The sequence below is a fragment of the Notamacropus eugenii genome, chromosome 3 (genome assembly GCF_028372415.1).
Source record: "Notamacropus eugenii isolate mMacEug1 chromosome 3, mMacEug1.pri_v2, whole genome shotgun sequence".
Classification (NCBI taxonomy): Eukaryota; Metazoa; Chordata; class Mammalia; order Diprotodontia; family Macropodidae; genus Notamacropus; species Notamacropus eugenii.
The window spans coordinates 468,833,125-468,857,513 of record NC_092874.1 but is presented as its reverse complement, the minus strand read 5'-3'; the positions used below and the strand labels follow the sequence as shown (position 1 = coordinate 468,857,513).

The 24,389-nt window shown below is 36.3% G+C and overlaps 1 protein-coding gene across 3 annotated transcripts in view; it reads left to right on the top strand.

Annotated features, from left to right (window-relative positions):
* NPSR1 (neuropeptide S receptor 1) overlaps nt 1–24,389 on the top strand; it is a 153,321-nt gene that overhangs the window by 15,500 nt on the left and 113,432 nt on the right. For all 3 annotated transcript variants that reach the window (XM_072598863.1, XM_072598861.1, XM_072598862.1), the window contains exon 2: nt 2,721–2,853. In XM_072598863.1, coding sequence (XP_072454964.1) covers nt 2,721–2,853 — 133 coding nt within the window. The remainder of the gene's footprint in view (nt 1–2,720; nt 2,854–24,389) is intronic.

The following is a 24,389-nucleotide window of genomic DNA, read 5'->3' as shown; positions in this document are numbered from 1 at the left end:
AAATCAAAATAAAGACTGAAAATAAGATTCTCCTGACTCAAGTGAAATAAGCATTTCACTAATAATCTGTACTGGATGCAAATGAACAAACTCCATAATCCCCTGTGTCTGAAAGAAATTGAACCTACCTAAGAGAAAGTAAGCTGAGGATAATCAAAGTTTTAAGCAAATCTTAACTCTAGACCTACAGCATTGGTGCTGAGCTGCTTCAGGCTGTTGGCAAATCCCATCTATAAAATTAGTCAGTGTAGAGAGAGAAGATGTACTCTTTAAGTCTATCTTCTAGGCTGGTCTGAAAAATATATTAAAGAGGTGATTTAGTGTCCTCCTTTAGACACAGCACTAGAAATAATCTCTGGTCTCCAACTATGGGAGATCACGCCAACACATGAAGATGAAGTTGTTTAATAAAAAAACATGTTGAGCTCTTTCCGTGGTCCTCAGAACCTTTGCTTTCTAGGTGCAGGACAAATTCCATTTCAATAGACTTACAAATGTGGTTGTATTGAATATTCTTCCAAAATAGGGGTGGGGCTTAGACATCTCAGGCATATATCATGGTGCTAATAAGATTTGTTGCAGTGGCATTTGGCCTAGAGTCAAGCAGGCAACACCTGTTCCACAGGCCTTGGATGAAGAGCAATTACAGATGACATCTCATCTTTTAGGAATCCCGAGATGATCATAGGATAGGAGCTTTAAGACCAAAAAGATGGATATTAAATTCCTTCTAGTTCAACCCCATCTTGTTACTTATGAGGAAACTAAGGCCCAGAGAAAGGAAATGACTTAGCAAGTGTGTAGCAGAGCCAGCCTTTGCATCCAGATCCTATGATGCAAAGTCTGGGATATTTTATTTGGTAGCTAAAAAGGTACTCTAATGGTTCACAGAGAAAACTATCTTTACTTTGGGTCTGGTGAAAGTTTTGTTCTCATGTGAAAGTCAGAACCATAACTATCCTGGCTCTGGACTGGGCCCAGCTGCAAAGGTGGGAGCCAGCAGACTCTCTGGCTTCAAAGGGATTCTTGTTGGCTCTGGGGCACATCAGCAATTAGATTCGGGTCAAGGGAGAGAACATGCAGGGGCTGCTTTCCTTGGAAATCCAGCCTCATTATTTGGCATGATGGGGATTTGGATAGCCTGCTTTGGGGAGATTATCTACTACCAATAATGGAAAAGAAAGCCTTTAATGCATTTGTATATTCCAGGATCCCCAAACATAATTAGCTCAGGGTCTGCCGAAGCAAAGAGCCAGAATTTACTGGATCTGATGTGCTAAAAAGCTGCTGGCACTGTGCTGAGCACTGAGGATACAAGGAAAAAGAACTTGACTTTAAGAAGTTTACATTCTAATGAAGGAAGGAGGGGAGTACAACGTATACATCAAAAAGTAAACACAAGGTAATAATAGCAATTACAACAATAAGAATGTGGTGGTTTAAGTCATTTCAGACTTTTTGTGACCCCACTTGGGACTGTTTTCACAAAGATACTGAAAGGGATTGCCATTTCTTTCTCTAGCTCACTTTATAGATGAAGAAACTGAGGCAAACAGGATGAAACGACTTCTCCAAGTCCACCCAGCTAGTGCCCTGAGGCCAGATTTGAACACAAGATAGGTGAATCTTCCTAATTCCAGATTCAGTGGTCTACCCATTGCACCACCCAGCTGCCCCAAGTAGCACTTACTGAGAAGATAAAAGTTTTCCAAATAATGTACACATTTTATCTTAACAAAATCTCAGAAAATCTCAGTGTAGTAGGCATTAAATTCATTTTCTCTATTTTTACAGATTAGGACACTAGGATTTGGAAATGTGAAATGATTTGCTCATGTTCATTTGGATGGTGTCAGAGGCAGGATTTAAATCCAGGACTTGTCAATTCCAAGTTTTCTTGAGGAGAGGAGTTAGGTCTCGTTCATCTTTATGTCTTTCCTAGTACCTATTCATGTAACTGGTATTTAATCAAGCACTATTGAGCTTAAGAATTATTATTATATGTAATAATAATATTTGAGTTTAATAAATAGCTCTTGGGTATAATGATAATAATTGAGCATAATAATATCTGTTTAATAAATACCTATGGAGGAAATGGATGAATTGGTGCATAGCCATTGTGAGGTGGAGAGAATCCTGGAGCTAGATCGGGGTCCTGACTTAAAATCCAGATTACGCCTCTGACTTCCCATATGACCTAGGGTCAGTTACTTAATTTCTTTAAGCTTCCATTTTCTCACATGTAAACAAAATAAATGCAACGAAAAATAAAAATAAAAAAACACTGATGAAGTACTTCCTATGTGCCAAATGTGGAGGTTGGAACAGATGATCTCTAAAGTTCCTTCCAGCTTGAATTGGATAATTAATCACAGAATAGAACTATAGTACCAACATTTCTTTTGTGGAATATTTAAAGGGGCATATTTTTGAAACACATAAGGCTGAAACCACATCTTAGAAGAAATGCTGTGGTTGAAATGTATTCCAAATAAACCAATGTTACTATTCATTGAATCCATCTGTTTGCTTAGTCAGTAATAAGAAAGGTTTTCAAGTTCTATGGTCCCATGGCCAACTTGCATTCTGTCTTTTTGGTCATAAGTGGCTGAGGATCTTCTTACCACTCTTAGCCTTAACTGAAGATTGTTCCACCTTCAGTCAATTTCCCTTATGTTCCTGGATGCATTCACCTCTCCTTGTTGTATCTCTTGCAGACAGAGCAATTGGTGACCCTTTGGGTCCTCTTTGTCTTCACTGTTGTGGGGAATGCCTTCGTACTGTTCTCCACCTGGAAGAAGAAGAGGAAGTCACGAATGACTTTCTTTGTGACCCAATTAGCAATCACAGGTAAGCCATCAGGAGGGTGGGAATGGAGAAATACTGGATGGGGAATTCCACTGGTTTCCAATTTTACCTTGTCTGCACCAGTGGAGGGAGACAGTGGCATTAATGACCCAAGATAGCACATAATTCAAAAGTAATTGTTGTTCCATTTTATCTCCCTTTCCTGGTCCTCCATAATCCAAGTTCAACTTGCCCAACTTTATTTTACATGATCCTTCATGTGAGTTATTCACAGGAATTAATTTACACTGAATTATTCATCCTTCCCTATTCTCTCCAGCTGTTAATATACCCTTTCAACTGCCTGCTGTTACTGTTTTCTCCCTGATCAAACATTCTTGTTCCTCTCACTCCCTCCCATGTGCTATCCTTATTTATATCTAAGATATATTACCTCAGTAGAATATAAGTGCTTTGAAGACAGAGAATGTTTCATTAGGAAAACAACTGCCTTCTCACTATCACCACTTATAATCCCGTGTTTCCTTCAAAATTCTGCTCAGTTCACATTCTTTATAATTCAGGGATTCTTAACTTTTTGTGTCATGGGGCTTTCCCCTTTTGCAAGTCCGCAGAAGCTTATGAATCACTTCTTAGAATAATGTTTTTAAATGCATTAAATAAAATCAGATAAATTGAAATAAAAATATATTTTCCCCTATCCAGCTTCACAGACTCTCCGAAATCTATTTGTGGACTCCTTGGGAACTCACAGATCCCCAGGTTAAGAACCCTGTACTATACTAAGGCTTCACGAAAGATGTGTGCTGTGACTCACTAGTATTCTGAGAGTTTCACCATTCACCCATGAAATTTTATACCAACCTCCTTTGGTGGAGTTTCTTCAAAAATGAGTCCTCTATTCTCATTAAATCACAGGTCCAACTCATAGCTCCTTATTAAGTGATTACCCTTAAGGCTTTGGCAATATAAATGAACTGGAGTCCTCTGCTTTCCTCAGAATTCTAAGAAAAAACAGTTGCTCTGTCCAATAGTTACCAAGGGTTGAATCTGGCTCAACTGAGTTCCAAGATAAACTATTGATTCTTTTGAATATGACAAGTTGTTGTATACTTAAGAAATATGGACACCAGAACTGTTGTTTATTTATAGAGAAATGCAAGTTAGCTGCTTATAGACAGGTAAGAATATAATTAAGCATATGCTAAGGTGAAATCACTTGCAGAGAGGATCAAAAGACTAAAACTAGGAAGACAAGAGAAGCAAAAGAGTGGAGATGTTGAAAGTGTACACTCCAGAACTGCATCAGCTAAGCTTGAAGGTGAAAGTGATAGATGCTACAATTGCTGTTGAGGAGTAAGTCTAGCTCATCAGAGGAACAGTTGAGGAGAGAAAACATTCAGTAGGCTAATTAGTTTAACTAAGATGTCCAATGAGGTATTAGTCAAGCACATCGTGGATCAATTTAGATTAGCGGTGGAAAGATTTATTCAACCCGGAAAATATATTCATCAAGGAACCTTCCTGGACAATTTCTGAGACAGAAAGAGGACAACAAAGTTAATTTAAATTACCTTAATAGGTTTTCCTCACTCATTTGCTTCATTGGCAAATTTCTAAAAGTGTGTCCACTCTCTCCTATGTACTCCGTGCATTAGTTGAAGAGTGGTCCAGGATTATGTGTAGATTGTGAGGCTTTTATTATTCATCCATTTGTTTTAATATATGAATATCTGTCATATTAACATTATTTCCTTTGCCCTGTGGCTAAATAAATGCTTATTTTTAAAATCTAAAAGTGTCACAACTGCAAATAACTAGTTGTATAAATAAACCTTGTCACTGGGGACTGAAGAGCAAGTGTGGTGATTAAGGTAAGAGGATTTTCCTAAAATAGTATTATCACTAGACCCTGAGAAAGTTTGAGGATAGCCATGTGATCGTGGTGATTCTCTAGGAGCCAAGATCTTCCAGTGTGATGACAGACCGGAATGAGTGAGTCAATCAAGAGAATAAGTAAAATGTTTACATACCAGCATAAGAAGTCTGAGGCACTATAGTGTGAGTGGCACAAAATAAAAACATAAACTCTAGAATCTAGCTTACAATCTAGCAGGACAAATGTGATCTATAAAAAATATGACAAGCTGGTATGTAATAAAGAGAAGGGTGAGATCTAGAGAAAATTAGAATGAAAATATTCAGTTAGTCAATTAGAGTTTATTAAGCATCTTCTCCAAGCACTGTGCTAGGCACTGGGGATACAAAGGGGATGGGGATACAAAGATACAATACAAAGGGGATTGTATTGGGGATACAAAGAAGTGTAAAAGTAAGTACAGTCCTTGATCTCAAAGAACTCACAGTCTAATCAGTAGACAACATGCAGACAACTATAAACAAGCAAGTTATATACCCAGTAAATTGAGGATGATCTCCTTAATCCTAAGATTAAGGAGGAAAAGGAAAGACTTTGTGTATAAGGTGGGACTTTGGCTGAGACTCAGATGATTCCAAGTCATCCAGCAGGGGGGCATGAGGAGGGAGAATATTCCAGGCATGGAGGACAACCAATGAAATGGAGTGTCCTGTTTCAGGAACAACAAGGAGGCTAATGTCAGTGGGACCAAGAATATGTTAAAGGGCATAAGGCATAAGAAGGCTGGAAAAATCGGCTATGGAGAGCTTTAAGAACTCAAACGAAATTTTATGTTTGATCGTAAAGGTGATTATGAGGCATTGTAATTTGTCAAATAAGGGATGACAGAGTGAGATGAGCTAAATTTGGGAAGATCAATTTGACATGTGAGTGGAGGATGACCTAGAGTGGGGGATAACTTGAAGCAGAGAGACTAATCAGCAGTTTATTGCAATAGTCCAAGCAAGAGATGATAAGGGACTGTAATAGGTTGGTGGCAGTGCCAGAGGAGACATGTACAAGGGGGCATATACAAGAGATGCCATGAAGGTGGAAATGACATAAATTAACCACTGATTAGATATAGTGGGCAAGAGTGAGGATAACATCCAAGGTGTGAGACCAGGTGCTTTGGACAATGGAAATATCCTCCATCCAAATAGGGAAGGTGGAAAGAGTGCAGAGTTTGGGGGTACAGGATTAACAAATTCACTTTGGGATATTTTGAGTTTAAGGTGTCTATAATATATCCACTTCTATATGGGTAATAATCAGATAACTGGAGATGTGAGAATAGAAATTGGGAGAAGTGAGGACACAACAAGTAGATCTGAGAGTCATCTTCATAGAGATGATAATTGAAACCTGGGACATGATGAGACCACCATGTGACATAGTGGAATGATGGGAGGGAAAGAGGGCTTCAGGGCAGAGTAATCAATAATTGCTACCTCCCTCCCCTTGTTGACCTTGAAGAGTCCAGAGAAGAGTGGAAGAGTGGGAACAGTAGAAGGGGTAAACAGTCTCTTAGCCTGTGAGGATAGGAAAATAGCTAAGAAGGGTCCCTCTTTCTGTGACTGAAGGGGACCAGTGCAGGATCAGAGCTGTCCCAGACAGCCCCACCTCAGCAAACTAGGAGAAGATCTTGATTCCCAGTGGAGTGAAGCTCTCAACCACCAACACCAGGACACCAGGCATGCCTCAGCACCCCAGGTGAATTGGGAAGACACTAGCGCAGATGGGATCACCAACTGCTGAGCTTGCCTATGCTCTAGTTCAGGAATACAAAGAGGTCAGCATTGAGACACTACTGCCATCGAAACGTCAGAAAGGAATATGAACTGATCAGAAGCACAAAGAGCATTCATAGAAGAGCTCAGGAAGGACTTTAAAAGCCAAATTAGAGAAATAGAAGAAAAACTGACCAATGATTTTAAAAATATGAAAAAAAGAAATCACAGAAGAATTTAAAAGGAAAATTGAACAATTAGAAAAGGAAGTACAAAACCTAACTGGAGAAAATAACTCCCTAAAAGGAGCGATTGGATAGATGAAAAAGAAGATGCAAAAGTTAACTGAAGAAAACAATTTGATAAAAATTAAAACCAGGCAAGTAGAAGCTAATGACTCTATGAGACACCAAGAATGAGTCAAACAGAATCTAAAGAATGAAAAGATAGAATAAAATGCAAAATATCGAACTGGAAAAATAACTGACCTGGAAAATAGATCTAGGAGAGAAAAATGTAAGGATTATTGGTCTACCAGAAAGTCATGAGAAAAAGAGCTAGGATAATGTCTTCCAAGAAATTATCAAGGCAAACTGCCCAGAAATTCTAGATCCAGAGAGCAAAACAGTCATCGAAAGAATTCACCATTCACCTCCTGAAAGGGATCCCAAACTAAAAACACCAAGGAATATTGTTGCCAAATTCCAAACTATCAGGTGAAGGAGAAAATATTGCAAGCAGCCAGAAAGAAATCATTCAAATATTGAGGAGTTACAGTCAGGATCACACAGGACCTTGCAGCTTATACATTTAAAGATCAGAGGGATTGGAATACGATATTCCATAATGCAAAGGAACTGGGACTGCAACCAAGGATTAATTACCCAGCAAAGTTCAGCATAACATTTCAGGCAAGGAAATTACCATTCAATGAAATAAGGAATTTCCAGACCTTCGTGATGAAAAGGCCAGAACTCAATAGAAAATTCGATCTTCAAATGTAGGTCTCAAGAGAGGCATAAAAAGGTAGACAGGGAATAAAATTGTTATTCAATATGGGCAAACTGTTTACATCCCCGTAAGAGAAGATGATACTGGTTGATCTTGAGAATTGTATATTTATTATGATAAATAAAAGGGATATACATAGATAGAAGGAGTGGTATAAAGTAAATGATGTCATGATAAAAATGTGATTTAAGAGTGCAAAGGATTGTAAAGGGAGATGTGAAAAGGAGGAGTCAGAAAAGGTAAATTACATCACAGGAAGAGGCACAAAAATATATTACAATAAAAGGAAAGAGAGGATGGAAGTGAGCATTGTTTGAGAGTTACTTTTATCTGATTGGGTTCAAGGAGGGAACAACAAACTCAGTTATGTGTAGAAATACAACTAGTTCTATAGGGAGTAGGAGGGGAAGAGGGAAAGAAAAGGGAGGGGAGGCTAAAAGGGAAGAAAGGAGTAATAAGCGAAAGGGGGATAAAAAGGGAGAGGGCTGAAAGAAAGGAGGGAAGACTGAGGAAGGTAGTCATCAAAAATTAAAACTATTGTGGAGGGGAAGGGAGAAGGGAGAACTAAAAGTATAAATGGGGGTAATAGAATGGAAAGAAACTGATAGTGATCATAACTGTCAATGTGGATGGGATGGCCTCTCCCATAAGATGAAGACAGATAGTAGAATGGATTAAAAACCAACAATATGTTGTTTACAAGAAACACACATGAAATGGGGGCAAACACACAGGGTAAAGGTAAAATGTTGGAGCAGAATATATTGTACTTCAGCTGATGTAAAAAAAGCAGGGGTAGCAATCCTAATCTCAGACAAAGCAAAAGCAGAAACAGATGCAATCAAAAGAGATAAGGAAAGAAATTATATCCTGCTAAAAGGCACCATAGACAATGAAGCAATTTCATTACTAAACATATATGCTCCAAGTGGTATAGCATTCAAGTTCTTAAAGGAGAATTTAAGGGATTTACAGGAAGAAATAGACAGCAAAACTGTACTAGTGGGAGACCTCAACCTCCCCCTCTCTGAACTTGATAAATCTAACCTCAAAATAAACAAAAAAGTAGTTAAGGAGGTGAATTAAACTCTGGATAAGGTAGATATGATAGATCTCTGGAGAAAATTGAATGGGAATAGAAAGGAATATACTTTTTTCTCAGTGGTACATGACACATATACAAAAATTAACCATGTACTAGGCCATAAAAACCTTACAATCCAGTGTGGAAAGGCAGACAGAGTCAATGCATACTTCTCAGATCATAATGCAATAAAAATTATATGCAACAAAAGGCCATGGAAAGATAAAAATATTAATTGGAAACTAAACAATCTAATCCTAAAGAATGAGTGGGTTAAACAACAAATTATAGAAACAATCAATAACTTCATTCAAGAATGACAATAATAAGACAACCTACTAAATCTTATGGGATACTGCAAAAGCAGTTCTTAAAGGAAGTTTTATATCTTTGAATGCCTACATGAATAAAATAGAGAAAGAAGAGATCAATGAATTGGGCATGAAGCTGAAAAAGCTAGAAAAAGAACAAATTTAAAATCTCCAAGTAAATACAAAATTAGAAATAATGAAAACCAAAAGAGATATTAATAAAATTGAAATTAAGAAAATTATTGAACTAATAAATACAACTAAGAGTTGTTTTTTTGGAAAATCAATAAAATTGATAAACCTTTGGTCAATTTAATTAAAAAAGGAAGGAGAAAACCAAATTAGCAATATCAAAAATGAAAAGAGTGAGCTCACCTCCAATGAGGAGGAAATCACAACAATAATTAGAAATTACTTTGCCTAACTATATGCACATAAATTCGACTATCTAAATAAGATGATTATTTTAAAAAATATAAATTGCCCAGATGAACAGAAGAGGAAGTTGAATATTTAAATAACCCCATTTGAGAAAAAGAGTTATGAACAAGCCATCAATGAAATCCCTAGGTAAAAATCTCCAGGGTCAGATGGATTTACAAGTGAATTCTATCAAACATTTAAAGAACATTTAATTCCAATACTACATGGGAAAACTGGGGAAGAAGGAGTTCTCCCAAATTCTTCCTATGATACAAATATGGTTCTGATACCTAAACCAGGCAGAGCCAAAACAGAGAAAGAAAATTTTAGACCAATTTCTGTACTGAATACATGTGCAAAAAGTTTAAATAAGATTTTAGCAAAAAGAATACAGCAACTTATCATGAGAATAATACATTATGATCAGGTAGGATTTATACCAGAAATGCAGGACTGGTTCAATATTAGGAAAACTATTAGTATTATTGATCATATCAATAACAAAACTAACAGAAACCACATGATTATCTCAACAGACGCAGAAAAAGCTTTTGACAATATACAACACCCATTCCTATTGAAAACACTGAAAAGCATGGGAATAAATGGAGCCTTCCGTAAAATAATAAGCAGTATCTACCTAAAACCATCAGCAAGCATTATATGCAATGGGGATAAGCTAGATCATTTCCAATAAGATAAGGGGTGAAACAAGGATGTCCATCATCACCACTCTTATTCAATAGGGTATTAGAAATGCCAGCTGTAGCAATAAGAGAAGAAAAAGAAATTGAAGGAATTAGAATAAGTGAAGAAGAAACTAAGTTTTCACTCTTTGCAGATGACATGATGATATACTTAGAGAATCCCAGAGAATCCAGTAAAAGACTACTTGAAATAATACATAACTTTGGCAAAGTTGCAGGTTACAAAATAAACCCAGATAAAACATCTGCATTTCTATGTATTACAAACAAAGTCCAACAGCAAGAGAGAGATAGAGAAATCCCATTTAAAGCTATGGTAGACACTATAAAATATCTGGGAGTCTACCTGCCAAAACAAACCCAGGGACTACATGAACACAATTACAAAACACTTTTTACACAAATGAAGTCAGATCTAAGTAAGTGGGAAAACATCAGTTGCTCGTGGGTGGGCCAAGCCAATATAATAAAAATGACAATTCTACCTAAATTAATTTACTTATTCAGTGCCATACCAATCAAAGTATCAGATAATTATTTTCTAGAGCTAGAAAAAATAATATCAAAATTCATCTGGAAGAACAAAAGGTCCAGAATATCAAGGGAATGAATGAAAAGAAATGCTAGGGAAGGTAGCCTAGCCCTACCAGATCTCAAATTGTGTTATGAAGCAGCAATCATCAAAACCACTTGATACTGGCTAAGAAATAGAGGGGTAGATCAGTGGAATATGTTAGGTACTCAAGACACAGTAGTCAATGCATATAGCAATCTACTCATTGATAAACTCAAGGACCCCAATCTCTGGGATAAAACCTCATTGTTTGACAAAAATTTCTGGGAAAATGGGATAACAGTGTGGTGGAAACTGGGCATAGACCAATACCTGACATCCTACACAAGAATAAAGTCCAAATGGATACATGATCTAGGTATAAAGATTGATATTATAAACAAATTAAGGGAAAAAAGGATAGTGTATTTGTCAGATTTATGGACAATAGAGAAGTTTATGACCAAACAAGAGAGAATATTATGAAGCACAAAATGGATAACTCTGATTACATTAAATTGAAAAGTTTTTGCACAAACAAACCCAATGTAACCAAGGTTAGGAGAGAAGCAGAAAACTGGGAAAGAATTTTTGCAATTAGTGTCTGTGATAAAAGCCTCATTTCTAAAATATATAGAGAACTGAGTCAAATGTACAATAATACAAGTCATTTCCAAATTGATAAATGGTTAAAGGATATGAACAAGGAGTTTTCAGAGGAAGAAATTAAAGCTATCTATAATCATATGAAAAAATGCCCTAAATCACTATTGATTAGAGAGAAGCAAATCAAAACAACTCTGAGGTACCACATCACATCTATCAGATTGTCTAACATGACAAAGCAGGAAGATGACAAATGTTGGAGAAGATGTGGGAGAATTGGAACATTAATTCATTGTTGGTGGAGCTGTGAACTGATCCAACCATTCTGGAGAGCAATTTGGAACTATGTGCAAAGGGCTACAAAAATGTGTGTACCCTTTGACCCAGAATGACTGCTTCTAGGACTGTATGCCCCAGAGATCATGAAAATAGGAAAGGGTCCCACATGTACAAAAATGTTTATGGCAGCTCTCTTCAGGGTGTCCAAAAACTGGAAATCAAGGGGATGCCCATCAATTGGGGAATGACTGAACAAGTTGTGGTAGAGATTGCTGAAATACAGCTGCTGAAAATTCAGAAACACTCTTTTTGTGGATATAAGAGATTGTCATTTCATTAACATCAAACTTGGGTCCATCAGTAGTTGCACAAAGTTTGTCTGATACCTTGATTTTCTCATTAAGCTCCATTACTGATTTTGCATGCCTAAGTTTAGAGTCCAAATACTTACACTGGGCTTTGGGGGCATAATTACAACAGGAAACTCTCCCTTCCTCCTAGACACAATCATCCTTCCAGTGCCTCAAGTTCCTAATCTCAACATTACCCTCAACTCTTCACTCTCCCTCAGCCCACGCATCCAATCAGTTGCCAGATCTTGTCATTTTTAACTTCCTAATTCTCACATTTCATTCTTTCTGTCTTGTCACCCAGCTAACACCTTAGTTTAGCCCTCATCACTTTTTACACAAGCTATTTCAACATCCTCCTAACTGGTATCCCTGCCTTGTCTCCCTCCCAGCTCCATCCTGTGCTATATACTGCTGCCAAAGTAATATTTTTATTCAAAGATCTGACTATGTGATTCAATAACCCTAATGGTTCCCTATTGCCTCTAGAAAAATATATAAATTGTCTCATGCAGTTTTAAAAACTGTATACAAACTGGTCCTAGCTCTCATTCTGTTCTCCAGTCAAACTAGCCCTCTCTGCGTTCCTTATTCATAACACTATGTGTCCCATCTCTAACCTTTGTACTGCCCATTCCCCATGCCTAGAATATACTCACAGAGACCTATATTTTTAAGGTATAAATCTAGATGGTGCAATGGATCAAGTGCTAGGCATTCATTCAAAAAGGAATGAGTTCAAATCTGATATTGGTACTTACTAGCTATGTGATCCTGGGCAAGTCACTTGACATCTCTTTGCCTCAGTTCCCTCATTTGTAAGATAGGGACAATAGTAGCACTTACATTCCATGGTCATTGTAAGGATGAGAAGAGATAATATTTGTAAAGCACTTAGTGCTTAGGCATGTAGTAGGTATTACATAAATGCTTTATTTCTTTTCCTTCCCTTTAAGATATAGCTCAGCACCATCTTAAGCATGAAGCTTTTCCCAACCACTAATGCTGTCCCTCCTATGCTATCTAGTATATAAAAGTTTTGGTTTTTTAAAATATATATCCTCTTCTTTTTAAATTTTGCATTCCAGATTCTCTCCCTCCTCGTCCTTCCCTTACCCTCTGAGAAGGGAAGCAATATGGTATCAATTATACATGTGAAATCATGGAAGTCATATGGCCATATTAGCCATAATGCAAAAAAATAAATAAATAAAGTGAGAAAATTATCCTCCAGTTTACACAGAGTTCATCTCAGTTCTCTCTCCAGAGGTGGATGGCTTTTTTTTTTATCATGAGTCCTCTGGAATTGTCTTGGATCATATTGTATTGATCACTGACCTCCAGGTTCTTCTCACTTCAATTTGAATCAGTTCGCATAGGTCTTGCCATGGTTTTTTTCCTGACCCCCCCCCCCCACATCATTTCTTATAGTACAACAGTACTCCTTCACAATCATATGCCACAATTTATTCAACCATTACCAAATTTATGAATCTCTCCTCAATTTACAATTCTTTCCTACCACAAAAGCTGCTATAAATATTTTTGTATATATAGGTCATTTTTCCCCTTAGACCTAGTAGTGGTATTGCTGGGTCAAATGGTATATTTTCTAACCCTTTGAACATATTTCCAGATTGCTTTCCACAATGGTTAGACCATTTTATTACTCTACCAACGGGTCATTAATATACCTTTTTTCCCTCATCCTCTGCAGCATTTTCATTTCTGTTAGGTGTGAGATGGTACCTCTGAGTTGTTTTAATTGGAATTTCTCTAATCAATAGTAACTAAGAGCATCTTTTTCATACAACTATAAATAGTTTTCATTTCTTCTTTTGAAAATTACTTGTTGACACCCTTTTACCAGTTAGGGAATGGCTCTTTTTTTTTTTTTTTTATAAATTTGACTCAATTCTCTATATAATTGAGAAATAAGTTCCTTATCAGAGAAACTTCTCGTAAAAAAATTTTTATATTACTTAATCATCCCAGGTACCTGTTAGTAAAATATTGTTTCACTGATTACCTCTTTTAATTATGTCTATTTTTACTTTTGCTTTGTCTGAGATCATGATTGCTACCCATTTTTTTACCTCAGCAGAAGCAAATGAGATTCTGCTTTAGCCCTTTATTTTAACTATGTGTGTTTTTATACTTCAGTTGTGTCTCTTGTAAAGAACATATTTTTGGATTCTTGTTTCTAATACACTCTACTAGCCACTTCCTTTTTATGTGGAAATTGATCCCATTTACATTCATAGGTGTGCTTACTAACTGTGCATTTCCCTCCATCCCATTTTCTTCACTTTTTATCCTGTCTCTCCTCAAGTCTATTTTGTGTCTAACCACTGTCTCTCTTAACACTCTTTTTCTTTTATCATCCTCCTTCCCTTTGTTTTATCCCCTTCCCCTCCTATTTCTATATTGGGTAAGATATATGTCTATACCACATTGTGTATGTGTGTGTATTCTTCCCTCTTTATAAATTTTAAATGAAAATGAGATTCAAGCACTGCCTACTACCACCACCTCATTTTCCCTTCCAATATAAAAATTCTTCCTCGTGCATTTTTTTATCTGAGAAAAATTTCCCCATTCTACCTTCCTTCTTCTCCCAGTTCATATCTTTGTCATCATTTCATGTTTTTTTGGAGATTATTCCAATATAATCACACTCATGTCCTTTGTCTATGAAAACTCCTTTTAATTGCCTTAATATTGATTAGTTACATGAATCATCTTGCCATATAGAAATATAAACCATTTTATCTTATTTAGTTCCTTATGATTTCTCTTTCATGTTTACCTTTTTATGTTTCTCTTGAGTCTTCTATTTGAATACTGAATTATCTACTCATCTCTGGTCTTTTCATCAGGAATGCTTGGAAGTCTTCTGTTCATTAAATATCCATTTTCTTCCCTGAAAGATTATACTGTTTTGCTGGATAGATTATTCTTGATTGTAAGCCTATTTACCATGCACTCTGAAATATCGTATTCCAAGCCCTTGATTCTTTTAACATGGAAGCCACTAGATCTGGTGTGATCTTGAATGTGGCTTAATGAGATCTGAATTGTTTCTTTCTGACTTCTTGAAATAGATTATCCTTAACTTGGGAGCTCTGGAATTTACCTATTGTATTCCTATATTTACTTATAGTATTCCTATAGTATACCTACAGTATTTCATCTTGGGATCTCTTGTAGAAGGTAATCAGTATATTCTTTCAATTTCTTTTTTACCGTCTGGTTCTAAAATATCAGGGAAGTTTTCCTTAACATTTTCTTAAAATACCATGTCTAGGTTCCTTTTTTGATCATGGCTTTCAGTTAATTCAATAATTCTCATCTGTCCTTTTTAGATCAGTTTTGTAAAAGAGATAGTTCACATTTTTCCTATTTTTTTTCATTCTTTTGACTTTGTTTTGTTGTTTCTTGATATCTCATGGAGGAATTAGCTTCCACTTGGACAATTCTATTTATTTTCTTCAGTGATTTTTCTTGTATCTCCATTCAGCCAACTCTGCTTTTTAAGGATTTCTTTCCTTCAGTGAATTTTGTGCCTCTTTTATCATTAGGCCAATTCTATTTTCAAGGTATTCATTTTCTTCAATATAATTTGCCATGCTGTTAATTCTCTTTTATCAATATTGTTGTATCACTCATTTTTTTTTAAATTTTTCTTCTACCACTCTTATCTATATCTTTAATGCTTCCAGGAATTCTTGTTAGGCTTGTGAACATTTTGAATTTTTCTTTGAGGCTTTTGAGATGTTTTTGTTTTATTATCTTCCTCTGAGTTTGTGTCCTGGTCTTCTCTGCCAGTGTAGGGTGTTCAAGGAGGAATAACACTTCAGGTGTAAGGGCTTTCTGAGCCTTTTCAGCTCATCATCCACCTTTGTTGTCCATCTGTATTCAACTCTCATCTGTGGTTCCAAGAAGTTGTAACATGTACAGTTGGTCACATGCCAATAAACTGTATTAACATATGGGCTAAACTAGTTTGAGGGTAACCAAGAAGACACAAGCCCATTGGTAAGTTAGAGAAGTATCTACAAAGCATGTGAAGACTTCCCTAGTGGAATGGATAATAAGAGAAATATATTCCAGTGGCCATGAAGATGACTGAAGCAGGCACTGCAGAGTGCTTAGAGTTTGGTCAGACATCAAAGATGCCAAGGTCATCTACTGCATCCTGAGTCATTACTAGTCATCCTGACTTTTGACTTGCCATTGAACTTCAATGATTCAGGAAGAGAGAGTAAGACTGACTCGTTTAAATTCAATTCATATGAGTTAAGGCATCACCCCATGATGTCATTGATTTTCTTCCAAAACAAAGAACAAACATCAAAAGTAGCTTTTATGGTCAATTTTTTTCTGTTATTTGTTATTTTTCTAGCCTACTTAATGACTTTGAACTTCATGTTAAAGTTGGACTCTGATCACCTGGAGATGTCAAGTCACTGTCCCAACCTTCTGGCTTTTTCATGCTGCTGTTTTCAGAGCTAGGTCTGGGGGTCTGCAAGTTTAAGGTATTTCCAAGATGGTGTGATCCAGGGAAAGGTGTGATCCTAGTCTGTGCCCTAGTCTTTACCCAGGAAGGGCCATTGCTCCTCTGCTGCTCCAAGCACTAGCATTCCTTTTGGTCTTGGAAATGTGAACAAGTTTTGTGCTCCCTTGAGACCAGCTACAAATGTAACTGTAATCCAGAACTGCTATGTGTAATAGAATTGCCAATCAGTGCCAGCTATAGCTCATCCCACCAACGACTTGCCTGTAATTCCTTTCTGACCAGTTGTCTTAACCCCTTCCCTTATTCTGGGATGAGAGCTCCTAAAGGTGCAGGTGCCTTTTGCCACCATGGCATGTGTATACTCTGAACAGACTTAAACCCCAAACCTCTTCCCACAGACCTCCTAAACTTTCTTACGCCAGAAAAATGTCTCACCTTGACCTCTTTTTTTTGACTCTGCCACTCCAAAATTTGATTTGAAGCATCATTTTAAAGTTGTTTAGAGGGGAACATTAAGAAAATTTAACTAGGTTGCTGCCTAATCCACCATCTTGGTTTAGACGCTATTTAACTACTTTGTAAGTGTTTAATAAATACTTGTCAATTGATACTTTCAGCCCCACTTTCCTTATCTATAAAATGGGAATGATAATAGCACCTCCTTCCAAAGTTGTTCAAATGAGATGACATATGTAAGGCACTTTACACACCTATATTAGTACTAGATTTAGTAGTATATGTGATGATGGTAGCAGTAGTACTAGTTGTCATGGTAGTACTAATGGTTGTATTAGTAGTAGTGGTGTTAGTAGTTGTGGTAGTGGTAGAGGTGGTGGTAGTCATAGTATTAAGAGGAGGAGGAGGAGGAAGATAGCTTTTGAACTGAATTTGAGGGACTTAAAAGTCAGATGATTTAATTAGGGTCTCATATTTCTTTTCAAAAAGAAAGGAAGACTTTCAGTTCTTAATAATTTTTTTCATTACATTTCTGAAATTTATATTTATTTCCAACATAATTTTTTTACTCCTTTCATTCACTCATTCATTCATTCATTTCATAGTAAATATGAAACTGCAAAAACAAGGAAGATTGCCAAAGCCACCCACCAACTGAGTGAAACAATTGGGTGACATGTTACTGTAATTGAGTTTGAAAATAAAAAGCAAATATTAATAATAGTGTTTTACTAAAATGTGTAAAACGTAAATCAAAACATCTTAATTCAGGGAAGGACTACAGAGATCTTATGACTTAGTCATAAGAAGTCAAAAAAGGACTTAGTCCTTTTTTAATTCAATAAAATGAATTTTAAATAATAAGAACATTTATCAAAAGGAAGAAAAAGCTCAAAGTATACTTAAAAGTAAAAGGGGAAAGGGAACAAGCATTTATTAAGTACCTACTTTTGCCAAGCACCGTGCTAACTGCTTTAAAATTAGCATCTCATTTTGATCCTCATAACAACCTTGGGAAACCAGGACACACAGAAGGGAAGTGGTTTGCGGACAGCCACACAGCCAGTAAGTGCCTTATGCCTGATTTGAACTATCACCATCCTGACTAGCTTTTCAATTCTATCTAGTCTATTCCAACCTTACTCTAAAGAACTCCATGCTATAACATACCCACCAAGTGGCCTTCTACTATCTCTATAAAGGCCTCCAAAGAGGGAGCCCGTTCCATTTGGGGAAAGCTCTGAGTGTTTGGCAATTTTTTCTGACATGCAGCCTCAGTGTGCCTTTATGCAACTTCCATTCATTGCTCCTAGTTCTGTCCTTCAGGAAATAAAACAGAGTAATGAGTTCCTCTTCCCCATAACAAACACTTGAAGATGACCATCATGCTGCTCCTGAATTGTCTCTTCTCCAAAGCAAACATCTCCAGTTTCACCAACTGATCATTACCTCTGGGATCACATCGAGGTAGATAACCCTTCCAGGGAGGTAGATGAGAGTTCATTCATGACTTCTCTGTGTCCTCACAGAGCTGGGACACATAAGTTTTTCATATGGGTTTGCCAGGTGAAAACATGGCTAGGGGCCTTCTTTTCAGTTACATCCTATCATGAGGATGCTGATAGAACAGTCCATCAACTAACACTTCTTCTTGCCATGTGACCTTCCTGTTTAGTGTTTCTTTGAAAATTTTCTTTCATATCTTGTCTACTTGGATGACACATGTGGAAGTTTAATCACAATACCTGTGTGACGACATTATATGTTTTGTGATGCTCAACTTTAATTTCTTGGAAGATACGTTGTTACATGACTCATAGAGAATACTTGGGTTCATTTAAAGATTGTTACAATTTCCCTAAGGAAAACTTCATCCTCCTCTTAATTATAGGCTTAAGTTCAGTTGAAGTTCCTATTCTCTCTGTCTCTATCTCTGTTTCTGTCTCTGTCTCTGTCTCTGTCTCTCTGTCTCTCTCTCTCTCTTCCTCCCTCCCTCCCTGTCTCTCTCCTTCATGCCATCCTTTTCTCCCTCCCTTCCTCCATCCCTCTCTTCCTCTTCCCCTCCTTCCCTCTCCCTTCTCTCTGTCTCTGTCTCTCTCCTTCTCTCTCTGAACTTACTATGGGTAGGTGCTATCTTTTGTTTACTTTTTTTAGTATAACCCAGTGCTTAACCAAACAGAGCGTTCTGTATTATCAAATACAGTAAAATTTCTTTGCCTCGAGGCACTAAGAAGACATTGGAATTTATTGGGTGGGTGGGAGAGTTGATATGAGCTGCACTTTAGGAAAATCACTTTAGTGGCTGAGTGGGGAATGGATTGGCAAAGGATGAGACTTGTGTCTGGCAGACCCAGTAGGCTATTGCACCAATCCAGGAATGAGGCAATGTCGGAAGAGAGAAGGAAGCACATTCCAAATATGTTGCAGTGGTGAAATTGATAGGTTTTGGCAATAACCTGGAAATGGGGGAGAGAGAGTGAGAAATCTATGGGGTGAGCCTAGGGAGGATGGGAGAATGGTATTGACCTCTACAGTAACGGGGAAAGCAGAAGTTGGGGACAGTTCAGAGGGGAAGGTGATGAGTTTGATTTTGAACTTATTGAATTTAAGATGTCTGCTGGAATCCAGTCCAAGATGTCTGAAAGATGGTTGGAGTTGCCAGACTGGACATCAGCAGAGAGACTGGGGCAAGGTAGGTAGATATGATGACCAGGCATAAAAATATAAATATGTGACTAAATGGGGAATGAAAATTTTAATTTGACAAATCTCAGTAGAGTAAATCTGCGAAGCCATTAATGAGACCACTAATGAGATGACTTTTAGTCGAGTTCTGGTTCTTAAGAAATTATAACATCCTCTGATCTAATTATAACGTTCAACAGCTTACAAACCACAGATGAAACGCTGACTCATAAGAAAGAATACAAGAAGACACATGCTCCCACCTCACTACCACCTTTGAGTTCCAGTCTTGTTTGGGTTCTGGGAAATGAACTTGCATGTGTAAATACAATCCAGGAGAACGTCTCTGTCTAGTACTAATACTGCCATTATCAGTGCCCTGATGCTGCGAAGGGTAGTTTTATAATGAGGTAATGCAAAGAAATTGAAGCTTCTTACAAGTGCACTAATCTAGATAAGGATAAATACAGGAGTAGGTACAATTTCTTTGGCTCCAGGGGTTTCACTTTTGGGTACATTAGTCATTTCAGAAATTTCTATCTGCCCCTTCACCTTTCTATTGTAGGAAGGGGCCTACTCTAACCAATCTGCATCTGGTGTAGAAGATAAAAATCACTACTACCAAGCAGATTCACAAGAGATTTTCCCCCACAAGGTCAAAAACATAATCCTTATATTACACAGAAATACATTCCTACATATAGAGAAAAATGGTGCACAACGCTTTTCCTGCAGAAGATATGGTTTTCATCACCAATATGAAAAAATAAGGATCAAAAAAGAAAATTACAATGAATAAATGAATATCAGTGCAAAAGTTTTTGCGAATATACTGGCAAATAAAATACAGCCATAAGCTTAATACTTAAATGAGTCTTTGATCTCACTGGGGTCTCTCCATCAGTCTCCATCTTACAACCATACGGCATAGGATGTAGAGCTTGAGAGGACCTAGCAAATCATCTAGCTTAACCCTCTCAGTGTTCATATGATAAAAGGAGACTCCCTCAAAATTAAACAATTTGCCCAAGATTTCAAAGGAAATAGGTAGCAAAGCTCATATTTGCACACAAGTTTTCTGTCTCCAATTCCGGTGTTGCCTCCATTACACCATTCTGTCAGCAATCTTAATAGTTCTATGTTTGAACTGAGATAATACTTGCAAGGTGCTTTTCATACCTTAAAGTGCTATGTATAAATGTTAATGATGATGATAATTATCTCATGAATAGTCCATGCATGAATTGCACCCCATAAATTCTTTAGATTATCTACCTTGTGTTGAGCCTTAGATAAATGTGGAGTGGAGTCTACCTAGGACTTCTTATCCTGGGCAATTGCCAATTTTCTTGCATAAATTCTCCTTTGAGCAACCACATACTGGTCCTTCTTGGAGCATTCTAATATTTTCAGATACTGGCTCAGTATTTAAATTGTCCATATGTTTTCCCTTGCTCTGGAAATGTAACTCATCCATCTCCTTTTCCAGCTATATGACTCTTTGGTATTGTCTGCAATACAGTGGAAAGAGCATTGTTTTTAGAAAAGAGTCTCAACCTGTGGTCTATGTACCTCCAAAGAATCTGTGGCTAGGTTTCAGGGGGTCTTGAATGGGAAAAAAATATATTTTTACTTTCAGTAACCTATTCTCCATCACATATAATGAGATATAGAAACTCTATCCCATTTACAGGAACACATCTTTATGAATGAGAGTTGTCACCACTTGTAACCATCAAAACAAAAACATTGAAATAGATTGAATGTCAAACTTTGCCTTGTTAGAGACCATCCTACATTTTAATATTCTTATTCAAGCTTAGTAACAGCTGCTTTCAAACTGATTTCTTTTTAATAATAAAATCTAACTTGTGGGTGTTTTCAAATATTTCTTGTTATAAAATATGAATAAAGAATCATATACAAAATAAATTCAGATTTTATATTGTGATAATTACCTAAATACAAATGGTTTCCTTTGTAATCCTATGAATTTTATTTTATATATACTTGCAAGGGATTCCCAAGATTTCCCAGACTGTCAAAAGAATTCATGACACATAAGAGGGTGAAGAACCTTTGTTCTACAGTCATTAGAATAAGGTTCACATCCTGAATCTCATAGGTACTACCTGTATGACCTTGAGCAAACTGATTAATCTCCCAGGTCATCAATTTCCTCATCAGTAAAATGAAAGTGTTGAATTAGGTGGCTTTGAGAGCACCTTCCAGCTTTAACACTATGATCATACTGTCTATATATTTGATACCAGTCATTCTAGATAAGTTATTGTTGGCAATATGTTGTAGTTTATTTATACCCAGGACATGTCCGTAACAAAACTATCAATATATGTCATATATCTGTTATCTTACACTCTTGAAACATGACTGATCCACCTCCTTTTCCAGTCTGTGTCCATGGACTCAAGGATCTTATCAACATGGATCCTCTAGATACAAATGACCGCGTACCCCAATCTTTTCATCCTGCACCAATTCTTGGCCATTTCCTTCTATAAATCTTTAAACAGGAGGCTCCTTCTTACCTTTCCAGTCTCCTTAGACTTTACTCCCTTGTATATACTCCAGTATCTAGCAATACTGGACTCCTTGCTATTTCTTGCGCACCTTAGCCTTTTTGACTCTGTTCCCTCTCATTGGCTGTCCCTCATAATTGAAATACTCTCCCTTCATTCTATCTGCTGACTTTCCTAGTTTTCCTCAAGACTCAAGCCCCACTTTATGTGAGAAATGTTTTCTATTAATGAGTTAAGCATTATTTTTTTAAAAACTTGGAACAATAATTTTAAAAATCCCCAACTAAATAACAAACTAAAAATTCTGAAAACTACGGAAGAGATTAATAAAATTAAAAAGCAAAAAGATATTTAATTGATAAAAACTTGGCTTTAGGAGAAAATCAATAAAATAAGTAAATGTCTAACCTTATTTTTTTAAAGAGGGGAAATAATCAAATTGCTTAGATTAAAAAAAAATAGAAAGTCCATAGCAATTGAGGAGTAAATGAAATAATTATAATTATTTGCCCAATTATAGGCTCACAAAACTGACATCTTAGAGAAATTATTCATAAAAATATATAATATCCACATTAACAAAAGAATATATAGATTATTTAAGTAACTTAGATTTAAACAGCTAAGTATCAGAAAAATTGAACAAGATACAGATGAAATCACAAAAGAAAAATACTTCCAGAACCAGATGGATTCACAAGGGAATGCTACCAAACATCCAAAAAAATTCCAGTATTACCAAACATATTTGCAACAATAACAAAAGAAAACACCCTTCTAATCTCTTTATATGATACAAATATGATCTTGATACCTAAATTACGGAGAAAGTAGAGAAAGAAAAGCACAGACCAGTATTCCTAAAGGAACATAAATGCAAAATTTATAAATAGAATATTTATAATTTAAATAGAGTATCAAATAGAATGCTAGAAATAGAATAAATAAGATTAATTTATATTAAGAATAAAGAATTTGTATAAGTTGCAGAAGACTATGAATATAATAAATAATCTTAATAATGTGAGTAATAAAAATCATATGATTGCATTCATAGATGTTGAAACTTTAGGACACAATCCTACTTCAATTTCTATTTAAAAACTCTGGAAAACAAAATGCTTTACTTATTCAGTGCCACACTGATAAAATTACCAAATAAATATTTTATAGAGCTGAAAAAAATAGTGAAATTATTGTAGAAGAAGACAAGGTCAAGAATCTCAATAATAATAAAGAAAAAAGTAGGAAGGAAGGGGATCTATTAGTTCCAAATATGAAACTGTACTAATAAGCAGTAATCATTAAAATTACTTTATTTATTTTAAGGAGGTAGATCAGTGGGAAAAAAATAGGTACTCAATATGCAGACAGAAATAAACATGATAATATAGTGTTTGATAAACCCAAATACCCCAAAGTAAATGACAGAAAGACCTAGAATCACCTACCCAGCAAAACTGAGTATAATACTTCATGGGAAAAAATGATCATTCAATGAAATAGAGGACTTTCAACAATTCTTGTTGAAAAGACCAGAGCTGAAAAGAAAATTTGTCTTTCAAATACAAGAACCAAGAAAAGAGTTAAAAGGTAATCAGGAAAGAGAAATCATAAGAGACTTTCTAAAGTTAAACTGTTTACATTCCTATGTGGAAAGATAATATTAGTAACTCTTGAAGCTTTTCTCAGCATTTGGGTAGTTGAAGTGATTATACACATACAAACACACACAAACATATATGTGTATTTAGACAGAGAGCACAGGATGACTTGAATAGGAAGGATGATATCTAAAAAATAAAATTAAGGGGTGAGAGAGGAATATATTGGGAGGATAAAGGAAGAAACTGAATGGGGCAAATTATCTCTCATAAAAGAGGCAACCAAAAGTTTTTTCAATACAGGAGAAAAGGAAAGGGGTGAGAAGGAAAAAGTAGAGCTCACTCTCTTCACATATGGCTTAAGGGCAGAATAATATGCTCACTCAATTTGATATGAAAATCCATCCTACACTACGGGAAAGTAGGGGAGAAGGGGATAAGTGGGGTGGGGGATGATAGAAGGGAGGGCAAATGGAGGGAGAGAGTAATTAGAAATAAACATTTTTGGGGAGGGACAAAGTCAAAAGAGAGAATAGAATAAATGGGGAGGCAGGATAGGATGGAGGGAAATATAGTTAGTCTTACACAACATGACTATTACGGAAGTCTTTTGCAAGACTACACATATAAAGCGTACATTGAATTGCTTGCCTTCTTAGTGGGGATGTGTGGGGAGCGAGAAAGGGAGAGAAGGTAGAACTCAAAGATTTAGGAATGAATGTTGAAAATTGTTTTTGCATACAACTAGGAAATAAGAAATACAGATAATGGGGTATAAAAATTTATCTTGCCCTACAGGACA